General features: G+C 40.0%; 1 protein-coding gene across 1 annotated transcript in view; it reads right to left on the bottom strand.

Moving 5' to 3' along the window:
* Positions 1–12,788: 12,788 nt before the first annotated feature.
* The window catches only part of ehd3 (EH-domain containing 3), a 14,079-nt gene continuing 7,132 nt past the window's right edge, over positions 12,789–19,735 (bottom strand). Inside the window, exons 4-8 of the mRNA XM_080048283.1 lie at positions 17,116–17,257; positions 16,887–16,986; positions 16,524–16,694; positions 15,210–15,374; positions 12,789–15,095 (exon numbers count right to left, since the gene is read on the bottom strand). Of these exons, the coding sequence (XP_079904409.1) occupies positions 14,568–15,095; positions 15,210–15,374; positions 16,524–16,694; positions 16,887–16,986; positions 17,116–17,257 (1,106 nt within the window). The 3' untranslated portion in view covers positions 12,789–14,567. The remainder of the gene's footprint in view (positions 15,096–15,209; positions 15,375–16,523; positions 16,695–16,886; positions 16,987–17,115; positions 17,258–19,735) is intronic.

Raw genomic sequence — 19,735 nt, 5'->3', positions numbered from 1 at the left:
ATAGCACAGGACAACACACACCCACTCAACTGCCACTTCACCATTATGCCCTCTGGACGCAGGTACAGGTCCCTGTTGTGCCGGAGGGCTCTCTATGGCAAAAGCCTGGTACCTGCAGCCATAGCAACACTTAACAGAAGACCAAGATAAAACACCCCAGTCCCACTCTGTTTATATATCCTGTATGTATGTTTATTTTGTTGTGTTTGTTGTCCATCTGTCTATTGTCTGTCGGCGTGCGGCCCTTAAATGTAATGTGAAGTGGAAAAGAATTTCCCCTTGGGGACAATAAAGTCTAAAGTCTCTACTATGTTAATTTTTTTATGTAAGTATATTTCCGCGGCCCTTTCTGCAGAGTAAGCACGTGGAATGGAATGGAAACTCAACCAACACCTGTGGTGGATGAAGCTGTCACAAAATGATGAAGTATCATACTGTTTGAGATCGGGTGTGTGTGTGTGTGTGTGTGTGTGTGTGTGGTATACACATTTCCAAACAGTATTATTATTCTTTAGATGTTGTATATGAAACATATTATACATAAAACAATATATATATATATAACATTTTGAATATACTGTATTGATTTTAATAATATTGTGTAAATTGATATCCTGTTGAATCTTCGATTGAACCATGTGGGGATTTCGAAATTAGATAGGTTTAAAAGGGATAAGCAGGTAAAACAGCATCTCCAGGTTTGTGATAGTTGCAAGGCCACTGGAAATAAGGGGACAGACGTATGGGAATGCCCCCAGCTGGACTTAAACCATGGGTTTGTGGCCATCCCTTTCACCTGAAAGCCTCTTGGATGCGCCTGAGTGCACACCAGTAAACTTCAAATACAGTGAACAACACACACTATGAGTGGTCACACACTTTCTCAACCACAGAGCACAACTCACCACATAATGGCTCAAGTGAAATTGTTTGAAACTTTGGTCATTTGTGATAGAAATTACTCTTTCAGAATTTGAAATGATCCTGAAACAATCACTTTACACAACCCATTACATTTGTATCACTAATAGTTTGATTCTGACTTTAAATTGAGTCGGATTGATCTGTGTCTGAGCAATGTGTATTGGTTGTGTGTTTGAACAATTTAACGTGATTAAGGTGTGTAATGTCCTGAGCTTTAGTAACAATGTGCATTTAATATATAAGTTTACTAATAGTACTACATTGATAGATGGACAAGCTAAGAGACATGCAGGTTTCATATAACTCATACAAACCCCAGAGGCTGACAACTGCAGAAATCCATTCTCTGACAGCTAAAACGGAAACCTGTGGTTTGTAAGCAGTCAGGGGGTTACACGCAAACAATATGCAATGATTTGGACGTGTACTTTAAGCAAGAAATTTCATTTGTTCATACCTGATATATGTACAGACATTGTTCAACAACGTCTTCATCACAACTGCATTTGAGAAATAGAGCTACAACCCTAATACTTGTGATCGAAGATACAATTTAACATGAAAATAATTTTATTTTTTTTTGGTCATATCCAACCTCACCAAATCAATAAGAATGAAAAGTTGACAGATTAAAAACGTATCGTCTTTTAGATGATATTTGGTCGTAGAGGTAAAAATTAGAAAGGAAAGTTGTATGGAGCATTCTGTGGTACATGATGGATCAGTGCAAAGACGGGGTTAATTTCCTTAGGTGACATCACTTAAGTAAAGGAAGAATTTGTTTGGAAAGAGTGAAATGGGTAATTCCCTCCCTGCAAAGCAAGCGGGGTGGTGAGGTGTGGGTGTGGGTGGTGGTGGGAAGAGGACAGGGGTGGTATTTTCCAGCATCACAGACCAACTTAGCTTCTAGCATTTCTGCGGCTTTAAGGTTATTTTTTTTCCGATTTATGCAACTTCAGTAGACTTGAGGCGAAACCAGACTTGCACAGAACAATTCTCCTGAGAAAATTGGTCTAATGTAAGCTTTGGTGTGTGGTGACAAAATGCTGAAGTTGTGAATGTGACTCGCAAGTGGGTGAGATGAATACACAATTTATGTGTAACATAGTGACGGACCTAAAAAAAAACATAGGCCTACATGTAATTAAAGCTGGGGTGGAGGATTTGGGGAGAAAATGGCAGTTGGGATAGAGATTTGAATCCAAATACCTCAACCGCTCCACTTGTTCTCTTTGGTCCCTCCCCTATGGTCCCTCCCTGACACACTCTACAACACCAACAAAGTCGTGCCAAAGTGAATGGACAGTCCCAACAGCCAATAAGAACAGAGAATCGGAGCCTTGCTCTGATTGGTCAAAGTGTACAGATCATGTTAATTTTGACCAATCAGATAACACATATCCCAGCTTTAAGTCTGGTGTTATTTTACAATATTTGTTATTGTCAGCATATACCATCATATTGTTATTTTAAGATATATTGTTCTCACATGATGACTTTTCCTGAACAGGTTTGTGCTAAGTCAATTATTATTATTATTTTTAATTAGAAGCCAGCAGCTCATACCTCTCCTGTGGGCCCCAAAGAGAATCATGTGTTAATACGGCCCTTGGTATGTATTGCTTATCTGGAGGAGGATGGTGTGCTGATGATAATGGGAGACCGAAGACTACTAATGACCAACGGGGCCACATGGAGGATTTCCTCCCAGAAAATACATAACTAGAAAAAGGGTGCTACCAAAAACTAACCTAATTATAACTATAATAACCTTAAGAATACATTTAAGTTTAATTGTAAGTAAATATGGGTGATATGCTAATAGAATATTACATTTCTATTACAACGTAATTATAAAGCACCAAAATATTTTTACAGTTCAGAAAGGTTTTTTCTTGAATAAAAACTTAAAGAGTTTAACAAATCAAGACAAAAGTTGGTTCTGGCTGATAACTGGAGAGGCAGATTTCATTAAGGAGTTTGGGTCCATGTAGACAAATTATTTAAAGCTGGAGTATGATTTCTGATTGGTCAAAGTGAACATGAGAGGTACACTTTGACCAATCAGAGCAAGGCTCCGATTCTAAAAAAATAAAAAAAATCAGATTCTCTGTTCTCATTGGCTGTTTGGACTGTCCATTCACTTTGGCACCGACGTTGTTGGTGTAGAGCGTGTCAGGGAGGGGCCATAGGGGAGGGACCAAAGAGAACAAGTGGAGTGGTTGAGGTATTTTGGATTTGTATCTCTATCCCAACTGCTAATTGCCCATCTCCGCCCCCTGGTGAGCTCATCCCTGGACCCACTTCAGTTCGCCTACCAGTCTGGCATCGGGGTGGATGACGCCGTCATCTTCCTGCTGCAGAGATGCCTCTCTCACCTGGAAAAGGCTGGAAGCACTGTGAGAGTCATGTTTTATGACTTCTCCAGCGCCTTTAACACCATCCAGCCTTTACTTCTGAGGGACAAGCTGGAGCAGATCGGGGTGGACCACCACCTGACTGCATGGATCCTACTCACCAACCGTCCACAGTATGTACGGATACGGGAGTGTGAGTCAGATCGGGTGTCCTGCAGCACGGGAGCCCCACAAGGAACCGTTCTGGCTCCATTCCTCTTCTCCATATACACATCGGACTTCAACCACAACTCTGCTAACTGCCACCTGCAAAAGTTCTCCGACGACTCTGCAATCGTCGGCCTCATTTCCGCCGATGACGACGGGGAATACAGAGAGCTGAACCAGGACTTTTTAGGATGGTGCCAGCGAAACCGCCTCCAGATAAACTCCAGTAAAACCAAGGAGCTGGTGGTGGACTTCCGCCGGGGTAAACGCCCTCCTCCGGTACCGGTGAGCATCCAGGGACTGGACATTGAGATCGTCAAATCTCATAAGTACCTGGGTGTTCACTTGAACAACAAACTGGACTGGTCCGACCACATACACGCTCTATATAAAAAGGGTCAGAGCAGACTCTTTCTGCTGAGGAGACTGAGGTCTTTTGGGGTGCAGGGAGCACTTCTGAAGACCTTCTTTGACTCCGTGGTGGCATCAGCCATCTTTTATGGAGTGGTCTTCTGGTGCAGCAGCATCACTGCAGCTGACAGGAGGAGACTAAACAAGCTTGTGAAGAAGGCCAGCAGCGTGCTGGGACGTCCTCTGGATACCGTGGAGGTGGTGGGGGACAGGAGGATGATGACTAAGATCTCGTCCATGTTAAGCCACGCCTCCCACCCAATGCAGGACACTCTGGCAGCGCAGCACAGCTCCTTCAGTCACCGGCTGATTCATCCCCGGTGTCTGAGGGAGAGGTACCGGAAGTCCTTTCTCCCCGCTGCTGTCAGGCTGCACAACAAACTGAGCTCTCATTAATCCATGTTCATTTCAGGACTTTTGGACACATGGTCATTTTACTTTATTTTACTTTACTCACTGTGGACACTTTAATTGTACTCAGCTGGTGCAATATAAATACGCTGAAGCACTTTTATATGTATATATACTCTTATTCCGTCTGTATATTTAATTAGAAATTTTCTTACTGTTTCTTGTATTTTATTGTATTTTATTTATATTATATTATTGTATTACTATGTGTCTCTATTGTATGCAAGGCTGCTGTATTCCCGCAATTTCCCCACTGAGGGACTAATAAAGGATTATCTTATCTTATCTTATCTTATCTTATTTTCTCCCCAAATCATATACCCCAGCTTTAATGTGTAGACGGTAGGACTGACTGATTATGCATCCCAGCGCCTTTAACCATAGCATGCAGTGAAGACACCTCACCCAGGGTGACCGGCCTCCCCATCAGGCCAGGAATCAAACTACAAAATGGTAAACATGACCAACTGGTTCAATCAAACCGAAGAAAAATATCACCTATCACTTTGATTGCAAATGAATGAAGTAAAGTGCATGTTATTGAAGAAATTAAAATGTGTTGTGTCCTAATGTTAACCTCCCCCCCCCAAAAAAGACATATCTTAACGACTGACAGTACATGTTGAGGTTCTTGATACTACATCTCCATGCACTGTTCAAAGAAGTAAACTGAGCATGAAGCCTGAAATGTTACAGAAATTGTGTGACCACTTGGTGGCAGCAGTGACACGGAGAGGAGAATTGAAGGGGAATTAAGTCCTTGCTTTTCGTCTTTTTGGAGGTGTTCTTTCAAATTCCAAATTAAACAGTTGATCTGAGTCAATGTTAAATTCAACACCATAGAAGCCAATAGATCAGGCTGATGTGAGTGGACAAAGTGTGTCTTAGATACAAAATAAAGGAACATTTAAAAACTCACAAATATGGATTCCACTGTGAGCCTTTTGCAGATTCAGAATAGAAAGGAAACATATTGCAATATGCCAGGTATGAAGAGAAGCCAATGAGGGTGAAGGTTAGCCTGGCTCCGCCCGCACGCCTACTTCCGGCCAAATTTAATTTTCCCTTGAAATGAAGTACGATGGTCTGGTTGGACCAGGCTAGGTGAAGGTGGGTGTGTCATTTAAAAAATAATTGGATTATCAACCTCAAAAATACTGCCAGGCTTTTTTTAAATCATTATTATTACCAGTGTGCTTGTATCCAAGCACTGTGTTATCTGAGAATACAATCTTGTCTGTCTGTTAAAGAGGAAACAATAACGTCCGTCTCCTCTTTGCACATGCACATCCTCTCCTCATCCTGGCCTTTGACCAGCTCAGCTGACAGATACTGCATCAACTGATACAGTGTTCCCTCTGTTTTATACCAGCGGGCTGGGAAAATGCTACGCCCCTGACACAAACAGAAAACAAAGCAAAAATAAGACAAATAAACACAACACGTCCAGGCTATGAATGTCTCTATAAAAGCAGGCTTTAACCATAGATGATCACTCGTGACCCATAGGCCAACCTGGCTCTAAGAACAACACTGATTCAAGAAATGATATGTGGTAAAAACTACAACAAAACCTTTTTCTTTTTTAAGATGATTACAGCACTTTGACATTACATCATTGTTATCTTTTAAGTTAAGGGATTCAACATATGACGAGATATTACGTTTTTTTGTCACGTTCTGCCCCTGATGCCCTCCTTTCAGCTTTCAGTCTTTTGTGACACTTGCAGTCCTTACAGAGCCAAATATACTGAATATTACACTTCCCATAAAGTAACTTGACAGTGTATTTTTAAGACCCTTCTTGCATGTGAACCAACTATCTTATCAGGGTGACCTCTTACCATCAGTCCAGGGACAGCGGATGTAAAATAGCCTTCTGGCTAATTCTGTCACTTTTTTTGTTTTTAAGTGTTTTTAATAGTGTGCATTGTCCTTGTTCAATAAATCTGAAACAAATAATCAATAAATATTAAAACGATGTGTGTATATGGGTGCCCCTTTTTATGACACAAGGGTATTGATTTAAAAATAAACATGTACATGCATGGGACTCTACACAACTTCAGTAAGGATATTAGCATTGACTTGTTACAATCCACGCCTGAATAAGTGAGCTCTGCCGTCCACAGCCGAGTCAGTCTGGTGCCTGTTCGCTGCAAAAAAAAACATAATGTTCCTTGATAACATATCATAGAATTCCTCATTCTGACAGCTCTTACATAACAGTGATGAAAGCTCTATTCCTGGATGCCGCACACACGGACATGCAGGCGCACATGTGAAACCTACAGGAGAAAATTGGGCATCAATGTACGATTATAGAAATGTGTACTTGTGTTTAAATTGCTTTGTACATCTCTCAATCGTTAACTTACTGCTTTATAGAAAGTTTCGAAATGGACAAACATTAATGTAAAATCAACTTCTTCTATTTTCATACAATAAAAAGTGACTTAAAAAACCTGCAAAAAAGACAAATTACCTCATGAGAATGTAGTATACTTGAGGTGTGTACAGAATTAAAAATTTCATATATAGCCATACAGCAACAACCTGAAGGTTAACTGTCAGCTCTTTCAGATGGAAACTGCAATACAGGAAACATCAGATCACAATAGCTTGATAGGTTGTCTTATCATAAAGTGTGACAGGTATGTGATGTATTGTTGTGTTGTTCTCTTTCCCAGAGAAATCTGCATGAAGGCAGGAGACCTTAGAACGACTGAGACAAATGATGGTGTTATTTTCAGATGTTGAGCATTAATTGACGAAAGCAATTCTTAATTTAAGACGACAATGCACTTCATGAACCTAAAGTAAGAGGCTGAAATAACATGTGACATATACACACGTTATATTGACTCTTGGTCAAAAGGTGGTATATTTCTGATATGTTTCCGGGTTTTAGGAACAATGATGCTTGTTATTTTATTGGTCAAAGGTCAGACTTGTTTGACAAGAATCTCAAAAGCCGCAAGAGATTCTCTGCGAAATGCAACACATTAATATGAGATGTTACAATGTAGCTTTATGTGTGTGTTGGTGTGTCTGTGTGTTTTCACAGGATGCTGGGCTTCGACCGTGGCCTATCTGTTTTTAGCCAGGAAGAGGTTCAAGGAATGGCCAGCTGGACTCAGAGGGTTACGTTTACAGACTCTTTTACACACTAGGTGCTTCCTTTGGTCACAGAAATGTCAATCATTGTCTTTGTTTTTGAGGGTTTGTACCACTAGCCTATCTGATCTTTTAAACAACTTTTTAATTTTTTTTGCAGGACACAGAACGTTTTCTAATTGCAGGAAGTAGTTTGTAATTATTACAAGACAGCAGGTAACACGTTTAACTTATAGGTGCTACAAGGAACTTTCAGTGTGTGTTAATTCTTGCACCCCATATGGACAAAAGCAATAGTTTTTTTTTACAATGCCAGCTGTTATTACTGGATGAGCGTACCCATGACAAAGGCATTAAAAAAAAACTATATAATTTGCACTGATGGTCTCGTTTGCTGATACATGTCATTTATGATCATCAGAGGAAAAATTAGACTGTTATTAGACTGAAATATTTAAAAGTCCTTCGTAGCAAAAATTCCGAGTTCATTTGAAGAAACCCTGATAAACAAGTAAGACAATGCCCTACCTCAGATTTGTATTGTTCTTTATTTATACTTTGTTTTGTTATTATTCCCGACTATCACACTTTCTGTCACTAGGGAGACAGGGGCAATTAACAACTGTGTGTCACCGCTCGGCCGACCTTGTGACCACTGCACCCTCAAGCACGCACGCACTCATTACAGTAAAGCATTGGTGAGTGGTGATTCAGAGAGAGTCTGTCATTGTATTCAACTACTATGGTATGGGCCAGGTTCAAAAACCTCTTTGGTTCGGTTGAGTGTTCAAACTAAATTAGAAGTGGGAGATGGTGAGGGTGCCTTTGTTTTTACTCCTATTGGATGGATTGTCTTATATCCATCCAATATAAATTGTCTTATATTAATAAGCCTGTAAATGTATACTTAATGAATGAGTCAGTGCATTATGTAGAATGTTTGACGATTCGTTTATCTTCTTCTCTTTTCTTGAAAACTGAGTCAACTCCCTTCGAAGTGAGATATCCAAAAAAGCTCAAAATGATTATTAATTTTCTTAAAATCTTTCCCAAGCTGTGGTTGCAGGAGGATGTTAGCTTTGTGTTTACGAAAGTCATGACAGTGACATGTGCGTGTTTGACAGCATCGTCCCTGCCCAGCGTTCTGACATACTAGCTCCCTGGTGTTTCTGGGTGTACACGTTTAATCCTGATCTATAGCTTCCTCCCTATGCTAGACAAACACACACATCAATCACACACATTCGCTGCACGCAAACGCACGTGTGCTTTTTATAATATAACATATATCACTGTTGACAGACAGTCCCACATTTATAACCACTGACAAGCCCGTAGGAGATGAACTGTGTTTCCTGCTGAATAGATAAGATAGGCCTATACCAAAACCCAAGCCAGAGACACATTTCAGCTGCTTCTGACTCCAAATTCCTTTCCTCTCTCTCTCCCTTTCTGACAATGTCTTTCTCTCTCGTCTGCTTCCGCTCCATCCTAGTGTCTCAGTTTTCCACATTTTCCAGGAAAGACTAAAATACTCTACTTAAAATAGCTATCTTGCCTATTTCCTATTACTAACATCATTATAGTTCATTTTGTTTGTTTAACTATCTAGGGACCATTTCAAATAACTGACCACAACAGAGCTCCGACACACCTGTACTTTAATCACTGCTAGTGTCATTCTCAAAAATCCCAAATAGCTGCAAGCTTCGGTTAACATTAATTTATTACCACCGAAACTACTTCTGAAACTTAAATTCCTCTGTTTTTTCTTCTTTCAAGCGGCCACCGCCTTTAAGATAAATTGAGGGATCTCAAATTTGCTTTAATGTGTTTGCATGTGTGTGTGTGTGTGTCTGTGTGAGAGGGTCAAGGTGGGACGGACAGGAAATGGTGGACAAGGACAGAACTTCCTGTGTGAGAGGAGAGAGAGAGGCATCTTCTTCCCAGCGTGCCACATGTGTGTGTTTGTGTGTATCTGTATATGTTTATGGGGTCTTTGAGTCACATTCTGAAGGAATGCTTTAACGTCCAGCCACACACACACACACACACACACACACACACACACACACACACACACACACACAGACACACACACACACACACACACACACACACACACACACACACACACACACACACACACACACACACACACACACACACACACACACACACACACACACACACACACACACACACACACACACACACACACACACACAGACACACACACACACACACACACACACACACACACACACACACACACACACACACACACACATGTATATATGGATGTCCCTAGATAATACAGTATTGGCGATAGTGCCAAACTAATATTTCATGCTGTGTTTCCTGTCTCTTTAGCTTATGTCAAGTTATGGTCAATGTCAGTGATTCTTGTGGTAATAGGCTAATATGGAAAGTTTCCCTAGTATAAACACAGAACAGAGCATGGTATATACTGTATGTATAAATGATGTATATGCAGTGCTGTTTGAAAGTTGGTGAACCCCTTGAGCATTTTGGAATTTTATAGTGTTTAACCATTATTAATATATTTTTATCAATACCAGTATTTTTTATATGAAATAACAGATGTTTGTTTATCAATTCAATATTTTTCTTTTTCAGAAATCAATTGTTAAAAGAGGCAACACAAATTGTTTGCCAACTATTGTATCTGCAAAAGTTTGTGAACCCTGAGCTGCATTGCTTAAATTCAGCAGGTAAAAACAATCAGGTGGGCCAAACTGATTGATGAAATAGACCAATGTAATGAGAGATATTTAGGGAAGAAATTGGGTGGCACAAGGTAAAACAAAGAAAAAGCCAAGTCAGTTTAGGCTCACCAAAGTGAACCCATACAGGTCAGACATACTAAAAGGGGAAAAAAATCTCAGAGGATCTCAAGAATAGAGTTGTGATGCTGCACATTTGTCTGGGGACAGCTATAAATTCATAATAAAAAAGTTTGAGCTCCATCAGTCCACCTTGATGCAAATCATCTACAAATGGAGAGCTTTAAGAGTGACTTAACATCTGCCTAGAAGTGGACTTCCTTCAAAAATATCCTCAAGCGCTACAAGAAAAGTGATTTTTCTGGTAAAAGCCAACCCAAACATTACATCTGGAGATTTGCAGACCATTTGCCACCACCGTTCTTCACTTGGGAGAAGGTTCTCTTGGTGGTAGGCAGAGTTGCGTTTTTGCCCAAACATGGCGGTTTTGGTTATGACCAAACAGTTAAATTTTGGACTAATCTGTCCACAGAATAATTCTTCAGGTATCTCCAGGTGCTCTCTGGCAAAGCTGTGACAAGCAGTTTTGTTCTTTTTTGAGAGCAGAGGCTTCTTCAGCAACCCTCCCTTGAAAGCCATGTTGACTGAGTTTTCTTCTTATTGTGGAACCATGCACATCTGTCCCAGATGCTGCAAGAGAGGTCTGCAAATCACTAGATGTAATGTTTGGGTTGGCTTTTAACTGAAAAATCACTTTTTTTGTGGTGCTTGTGGATATTTTTGAAGGAAGTCTACTTCTAGCCAGATATTCAGTCACTCTTAAAGCTCTCCATTTGTAGATGATCTGCCTCACGGTGGACTGATGGAGCTCAAACTTTTTTTAAATTAATTTATAGCTGTCCCCAGACAAATGTGCAGCATCACAACTCTATTCCTGAGATCCTCTGAGATTTTTTTCCCTTTTGGCATGTCTGACCTGTATGGGTTCACTTTGGTGAGCCTAAACTGACCTGGTTTTCATCTTTGTTTTATCAGTTTAACAGTTGGCAAATAATTAGTTTTATCTCTTTTAACAATTGATTTCTGGAAAATACATTTTTTTAATTGATAAACAAAAATCTGTTATTTCATATAAAAATACTGGTATAGATAAAAATGAATGAAAAATGGTTAAACACAGTAAAATTCCAAAATGCTCAAGGGGTTCACAAACTTTCAAACAGCACTGTATACAGTAGGGGAGAACGGGGTAATTTGTCACATGGGTTGGATGTCACATTCGTTATATCTCGCCACCAGAGCGCGCTAGCTCTGAGATGTTGATATAAAAAAGGTCCAGAATTGGGATCAGAGGTCACATACATAGATTTCCTTGGAGGAAGACAGCTGCATTTCAGGTGAGAGGATGTTTTGTGTTTTTCATGTCAAATTCAAAATATTTTGCTTCTCAGTATTTTTCTTCTAGGCTTTTACACAATGGGTTTATAACAAAACACTTGTTACCCTCAGAAAGTGTGAAGGGTAAACTATAGTTTAGATTGTGGTTAGCAAGCTAATTAGTTGTCAGATGGTTGTTGGCCTTGATGCTAGCAAGAAATTCAAGTTGGGGTTGGTCGTCAAATTTTTTGGGGGGTTGGTTGTCACATGTTATCTCAAGGCTGCAGCCAGAAAAGGAACCCAATAACGAAATAAATTGTCAAGCTGTATCCTCACTGACACCCCAGAGAAGGAAAGAATAGAGCAGGAAAAGGTAGCTAGCAAGCAAAAGAAAAAAGGGCAACAAAATCAAAACAACCCAGTGCATCCAAAACTAGACCAGCTGCCAAGGCTACAGAACGTTATGTATTTGTCAACTTGACAATGCAATTAAACATTCAAATTTGGTTCTGCCTCCTTGCCTTCTTTTTAAGATTTTTCCCATTAAGATAACATTGTGACAAACAACCCCATAGTGTGTGACAACCGACCCCTTGATGGGGTTGGTTGTCACAATGTGTCAGAGTGTCTTTGATGGTAAATTACTTCTTCATTACAATAAGTTGGAAAAAAAGAGAGACACACATTTCTAGCCAACACCTTAAGCTTCAATTTAATGTAGGAATGGCTATTGACAGATGTTTTGGTGATGAGCAATTCTCACTAGAGTAAAAAGTGTGCCTACTTACCCCGTTCTCCCCTATATATATATTTTTTTTTTACATATGCTGGAACTTCTTTTCTCACTACTTTATAAAATCCAGTACAGTGTCCCATGCACTGTAGATCTCATGACTTGCACATTAGAGAAAGGAGCCAGTTAAGGCTTCCAGTTAAGCAAATTTTCGAAATTGTTACCTCAAAATCAGTTTGATCGAGAGAATTCTTCTGTATCTCGTATATTTCCTTGCATGGTAGCTCCCCGCCATCGGTATGCGAGTGTGTGAGTGTGTGAATGAGCTAAAGAAAACTTGTAAAAGAACTTTAGGGAAAGTGCTTTAAATGCATCTGTGTACAAATGTATGTTGACTTTTTCTTTGGATAAATAGAGCCACTAACCACTTTGATTGCTCCTCAGACAAACAGAACAGGGCAACAACAAAGGTTGCATACATTTTTTTTATTAACATTTCCGGGCTGTTGTTTATGTGACAGAGAAGCAGTGAAGAGCAGATTTCGCATTGCATAACCATCTTTCGAAAACAGACAAAATACCATAACGCCAGTGTTTCCACTTAAGAGCCTTTACCAGTACAGGGGACATCGTGTTGCAATCCGTCAAGAGTTACGAAAACAACTTGGGGAATCTAAAGGGCTTTGTTTTTGCAGAGAATTCCCATGCAAAAAGCATCCTTTTTCCATTTATCCTGTTGATCAGTTCTGGCTCCCCTATGAAATATGAGCTAGAGATGCATCACACTCCAAAGATAATGCAGATGGTTTCCCAATCTGCGTACATGGAATGCAAACAGTCTTTTTATGTACAGTAGATTCACAGTAACAGAGCAGAAACCCAAAGGAAGGGGCACACATGGGTCCATAAACTGGAAATATCTCAATTAAATTGATCCTGTAGCTCAAAATGAGGGAATGCTGTCACACTCATGAAATACATTAGTGGATCATTCTTATCATATGGGAACCCAAATTTAATTTCACTGGTGGTAACAAACCACCAAGTCACCAACATGGTCCTAACGTGGAGCATATATATATTACACACACACATACATACATACATAGTGGCATAGCGCTACAGTCATTTTTAAACATTGTAAAGAGGGATTACATTTATTACATGTATACATTTTAAACACACAAACAGATTGCCACATTTTCATTCAAAACCAAAAAGGAAACATTTGAAAATAATGTGTTGATTAATTTTGCTATCATCATGATACAAGCTGTACGTACACTCTGCTGCATTAGTTTAGATTAGATACGGTTACGAAGGTGTGAACAATAAACGATTCATCGATTTTTCAATTTATAACCCACTGTCTCAGTAGCCTGTGAAATGAGTAAGACTTAATCCATATATGCTACAAATAATAACACAAATACTTGTGGTCAATATGAATACATACAGTACAATAGCCTGGGATGTGCCCACACAGAACCGTGAATGGCTGTACATTCAACATTCAAAGTCCTGACAATACAAGTATGCTGAGGCCGTCAGCACACTCCAAACAATAGCCTTTATAGTTTCATTTTATAGTCACAGTATTCCAAACGTGTTAGTGATTTAGAAATAGGGAATCGTGAAAGAGAAAAATCCTGTCTCATCCTTAAGTTTAGAGAAACAACTTCCTTCTTCATTGCAGTAGATCAAACTAGGTGCTACAGTAAATTATGGTGATGTCATATACTCCACCACCCACCCACACACACACACCTCTTTAAACTTTCATTTTGTTGTATTCCAGTGTTTCGTGTTTTTTCTTCTTCACTCATCAGCCGCCCTCAAATCTCTAACACCTGTCCTTTCTAACAATTCCCAGAACCTCAGCCTTAAATATAAAAGAGAACACAGCGTTAAAGACGAGTGTGCTCATCAAGGTCCAGTTTTCGGGTAAAAGCCATTTAATTTTATTTCTGCAAAAAATGTGGCATAGAATCAGTTGCTTAGCCTTCATTCACCTCAATTTCATTGTATTATATTTTTATTTATAATACAACTGAATACCTAGCTGTAATATTTGCCTCTTGAAAGTAAAGAAAGACTGCAAATGTGGGGATACGTAACAGTGACAGACCGGGACTAGGTGTTGGAAATGGAGTCTAAATTTGTTTACTTTCTCTTGCAGTGTTTCTTTTTGCTATAACGGCATAGTTAACCTAGTTGGAGTTGTGTGGGGTCCTACATACAGGTTTTTAGAGGCAATGAGTTCTTACATTCAAATCTTACATTTTACTCAGGTATTTTCCTCTTGGAAGGAGGCACCAGGTGTGCAGGCAGGTCCGATGGCAGTTCATGTCCCTCCAGTTTGACTTTAATCAGGTGATTGGCCAACGCAAACTCCTCATCGTCGAGCATTCCATCCTTATCGATATCTGCCAGCTTCCAGATCTTTCCCAGGACCGTGTTGGGCAGTTTGGACTTCACCATCTCCCTCTTGGCATTGGCCCCCGTCACCTTCCCGTTGACGGGAGACAACGTGTAGAAAATCTCATCGTAAGCCGGTTTATCTCGTGCTACCACCCAGTCCGCTTCGTCGATGCCCTCGCCGGCGCCTTCACCGTACCCGTGGCCGAACGGACCGTCCAAGGTGCCATCGAACGCGCCGCCCTTCACCACCGGGTTGGGACGTGTGGATTCTTCTTGGCGGACAAGCACCATTAAGCCAGCGATGTCATTCGACAGCATGTCGTCCACTGCCTCCAGGAGTTTGATTTTCAGAGGCTGAAATTTGGTGAGATCCTGAGACTGGAGTTGGTCCTGGAAAGAGATTATTACAGAAGACAAAAGAAAACAGCATCACAACTTTAGGTCTTATCTACCTGAACCTCTACTTTATAAATCTACATTCCTTGGTTTTTATTTCGCGTTTACCTGCATCTTCTTTAGATTAGGAAAATCTCCGGGTGATATCTGATGCTCTCTTTCTATGCGTTTGTAAATATCCCCCAGACTGCCGATGAGTTCTTTCTTTTTGTTGTCCTTCCCAAACACAGTGGGCATCTCTTTCTTCAGTGCGCTGATGATGTAGGCATGGACCTGCAATGTAAGAGCAAAACCAGTCAATTCGCTGTTGGCGACGTGAGCAGCTTTAACTAAGTCCGCTACTATTATGTTGTTGTATTTAGAGTTGTAATCCTTAAGTTCTCATTTTCGGTCGATTTGGCAACATGTGGTCAACGAGGTTATGCTTGAAAACTTTTACTAATAAGTTCGAAAGTGACTTATTGAAATGACTTATCGATAACTTGGGGCAAATCACACACTTTTGAGCAGTGAGTCTATTAAAAAACCAACAGAGTAAGACAAGCAATACATGTTCTGCTAATATGTCATTATATATATTTAGTATATGTTTGTGAAAAGTTTGAAAATGTGCCAAAAAACGTAGGGAAGAAGAAAAATGTAAAAGTGTGCTGAATATAGATTCAATATTAGTTGAAAACTAATATTGGTTGTGTGATTGAGGTGAAACGTGTGTGTGTGTATGTGTGTGTGTTTCCCTGAACCACCTCGTGTCCTTGAAGATCACCAAAAAACACACACACCCTTATCAACCAACAGGAAAACTGTGCTCGACTCTCAATTTGATAAAAATCCTTGTGTGTGTGTGTGTGTGTGTGTGTGTGTGTGAGTGAACTTCCTCTATGTTTCCCTGCAACTACAACAGGGAGCGGACTGTCACCTCTCATACCTGACTTCCTGTTCGTAGAAGGAAACAGGAAACAATTGACTCAGAGGAGAACAACATGTGTCTGATGCTATTGGTTCTGTGACAGCCAGCGACAAACTGTTTTCTGTCAAGGTTAACAGCTGGACAGGGCGTGGAGGAGCGAGTGAGTGATGGGAAGAAGGAATAGGAAACGCGCACACGTTACACACACACACACCTGTGCTGAAAATGTAAACATATCACCATCAAATAACAGATAGAACCACATGTGTTCTATCTCCTAGACTTCCTTCCCTCCCCTTAGTGGCTTGCTTGTATAAATAAAGGTGAAATGAATCAAATAATCATTGTTTCAAGTTATTACACATATTCAGAGTTCTATTCGATGTTAAATGCAAACATATATTAAAATCTTAGGCGAAGAATCAAGTCTGCTAATGTTAGCTACAACTGTACCATAACCAGATTCTGCCATCAGTTAGTGGCTGTGTCCAAGCCTTCCACTTCTACCTTACCTTGGCTAGCCGTGCTCTCTTGATCAGGTCGTTGAGTTTTCTAAGCGCTGCGTTTCTCGGTAAAGACTGAATGTCCTTAAACAAGTCCTGCTCCTCTGCTTCAAACAGCTTCCTGTTGTCTGGAATCAGCAGAGGGTGGGACCAAAACGATCCAATGTAGACTCGGATCACCTGTCAGGGCAAGCAACCATAATTCATCAGTTTTTTAGTAAAAAAAAAATGCAATGGCATATAATAGCCTTTGAATGACAAGTAGACACAAAGTAAACTTTAAAGTAAACCAAATCCGAGAAATGTCAGTATCAAAGCAAAAAGCCATTTTAAACGGTTTGCCTTTTACATTTCATGCTTTCTATACTGTACCTCAGGTGTGTTGACTATTTTCCCCAGTGACCACATCAGGGCACCATACACTCTCATCAACTGCTGGGTCTCTATCTGGTCTGCCTTGTTCAGCACGACCCTGGGAAGTAAAAAATGACACAATATAACAGTGTTCCTGTTGACTGAATTGTGTAAAAGCAAAGAGCTACATGTACAAAGTGAACAACTGTTGATGTCTCCATTGTCTAGTATGTGTCGTCTACAATACCTGATCTTGTCCTCGTGGTTCTTAAGGGCCTTTATCACATCCGAGAACTCATCAGAGATGTCCAGTTTGTGGGCGTCAAACAGTAAGATGATCCTGTCCACTCGCTCTGCAAACCACTCCAAGACAGCCGCAAAGTCATAGCCTGAGAAGGAGGAGGTCGGGAATAAAAAAAAAAGTGTTAAGGAAGTAAAATAAAAAAGGGGATTTTAGCAAGATGAAGAGATAATTCATTGTGTATCCTTGGACTTCCTGTGTCTTTGCTCCCATCTCATACTGGTGTGAAAATAGCAATAAAGAAATGCATTTGAATTGCTGGTGAACATGGGCCAAACTGTGACAATGGCTTCAGGTCATAGACCAGGCCCATATCACACGCTGAGAGAAGAGCCCGTCTGTTTTAAGATGGAGGCCGTCCTGCCAAGGTTCAACAAAGTGGCTTTTCAAAACTATGAATTATGAAGGGGGAATCTCAAAACATTGATATTTTAACTTATATATTTTCTTGCCCTTCAAAAGTGAAATGCAAGCATGACCTTTTGAAAGACAGGAAGGCAGTCATGAATGCGCTGAATGAGTTAATGAATGATGAGTTAATGCCTCCTTTAACTTCTCCAGAATGCAGGAATATATTAATGAATGAGTAAGTCTGTCAGCAGGAGTACATCATTGCCTCATTTGACTTCTCCGTCCTACTCAAGGACAAAGCTCAAGGAGTCCCCCCTGGAGAAAATTCCACAGAATATGAGAGGAGAACAAAGGACAAAAGGACAGAACGAGGGGATTAGTGAGCTACAGTTTCCAACCCACACTGAATGACGCGTTAAGATGCAGAGTCAGTGGTGAACCGGTTAAAATTGAGATTATGAGGTATAGCAACTAGGAGGCATCTGCTGTAAATTGGTAGTAGGGAGAGTAGCGTTATGTTAATACAGTGAAAGTCAAACAGATTTTCAAAGGGGGGCTATGTGTGTGCAATATTTTCTCCCTTCAAATTACAAACTAGAGATATAAGCTTGGGATAGGTTTTTGCTTTGAATAAATCTGATTCAGACTCACAGTGGCCCAAGACTTAATTAATATACAAGTCATAAGACCCTGAAATATTCTGGAGCAATGACGATGTCAGGCTGGAAGGTTTGTTTTCTTTCAATGTTTATAAGTTGGTATTTTTTGTTACTAAAGCCTGGATGAAACTTCAAGATTTAAGGTTTAGTATTAGTATTGTAAAACATCTATTTTTCATTTCTGGTCTGTCTGTGTGTTTATAATGGACTGGGCATGCTAATGTATGACACAATAATACAAAATAAAACTAATTATATATTAGACATAGTTTAGCTTCTTTTTTGTTTTTTTAAAAAACTCGCTGAACTGCTTGCTGCTTTTGCTTCTATTTCTGCACACCTGCTCCTCCCATTGCTTTTTAAACTGAACAAAACCTCTCTAATACTGATATTGTGTCTCAAGGGGCTCCGTTACCAATGTTTACAAAAAACTAAATTCATAACAAACTAATGTTGCTGGGTATTCAATAATTCCTCACTGGGATGAGAACAAAATGTAGTAGTTGTAGCACTAAGTATGTAATTGTAATGTCAATTGTTTTAAGCCGTGTCTTTCCATCCTGTATGACAACAGCTGAGAGGAGACAGAGGACACACTGCTGCTTGGGCTAAAGCTAAGGAGCGTTAAAAGAGAGATAGATACCTTGGTATTTTGAATTGTAGTGGATTATTCTTCACACAGTGAACTTTTCACATGGTGTGGAGGGAAAAACAAGTTTTAAAGCTCCGTTATCGCAACGTAGTGCTCTGATAGTGTTGGACAAACAAACAAGGCACCCAGGAAATAAACACGCAGCTGTCCATATAATGAATCAAACTAATATTCAATTGACTTTTTCCCCAAACCATGTGACAAGAGTCCGGTGAAGAACATGTGATAGTCCATTACAATCTTCTTCAAAGTATCCCCTTAATTAGCCTTTTTTGCTGCTACCCGATGATGCTTGGGCTTATATTCTACAATACCTCCATAAGGACATCTATATTGGCAGCTATAGCCTGAGACCTCCTGATCTGGACGGACGGACGGACAAACAAACAAACAATACAACAGTGTGAAAGAAAAGTGAGGCACACAACATAACATACATAAACAGGAGTGAAGCATGAAAACAAATACATAACATAGAATAAACAAATGGATGGAATTGGATGAAAAGAAAATGAACACACTCAAGCAAAAGCTCCACACACACACACACACACACACACACACACACACACACACACACACACACACACACACACTGTCCACAGAGAAAACACAGCTGTGCTGACGCAGTGCTTAATGTTAGCCTGTATTTTTTTTTTACATCCAACAGACAATAGCAGGGTCACACCTCACTGTGCTGTCTATTTGGTTTGACAACACGTTCAGAGGACACTTTGACCAAATAAATAGGAAGTACAACAGAGCTGATGTGGGTCCGTTTCAATTCAATCACTTAGACTCACAAACAAAATCTGAAATTCTGTTGGTGCAAAAAGAGAATTTGCTCTCTGTCGTTTCTGAGCAGAAAAGCTGCCTTATTGACATCAAGGTTCTCATGACAAAC

The sequence above is a fragment of the Ammodytes marinus genome, assembly GCF_949987685.1.
Source record: "Ammodytes marinus genome assembly, chromosome: 19".
Lineage (NCBI taxonomy): Eukaryota > Metazoa > Chordata > Actinopteri > Uranoscopiformes > Ammodytidae > Ammodytes > Ammodytes marinus.
This window is presented reverse-complemented; position numbering and strand designations above follow the sequence as displayed.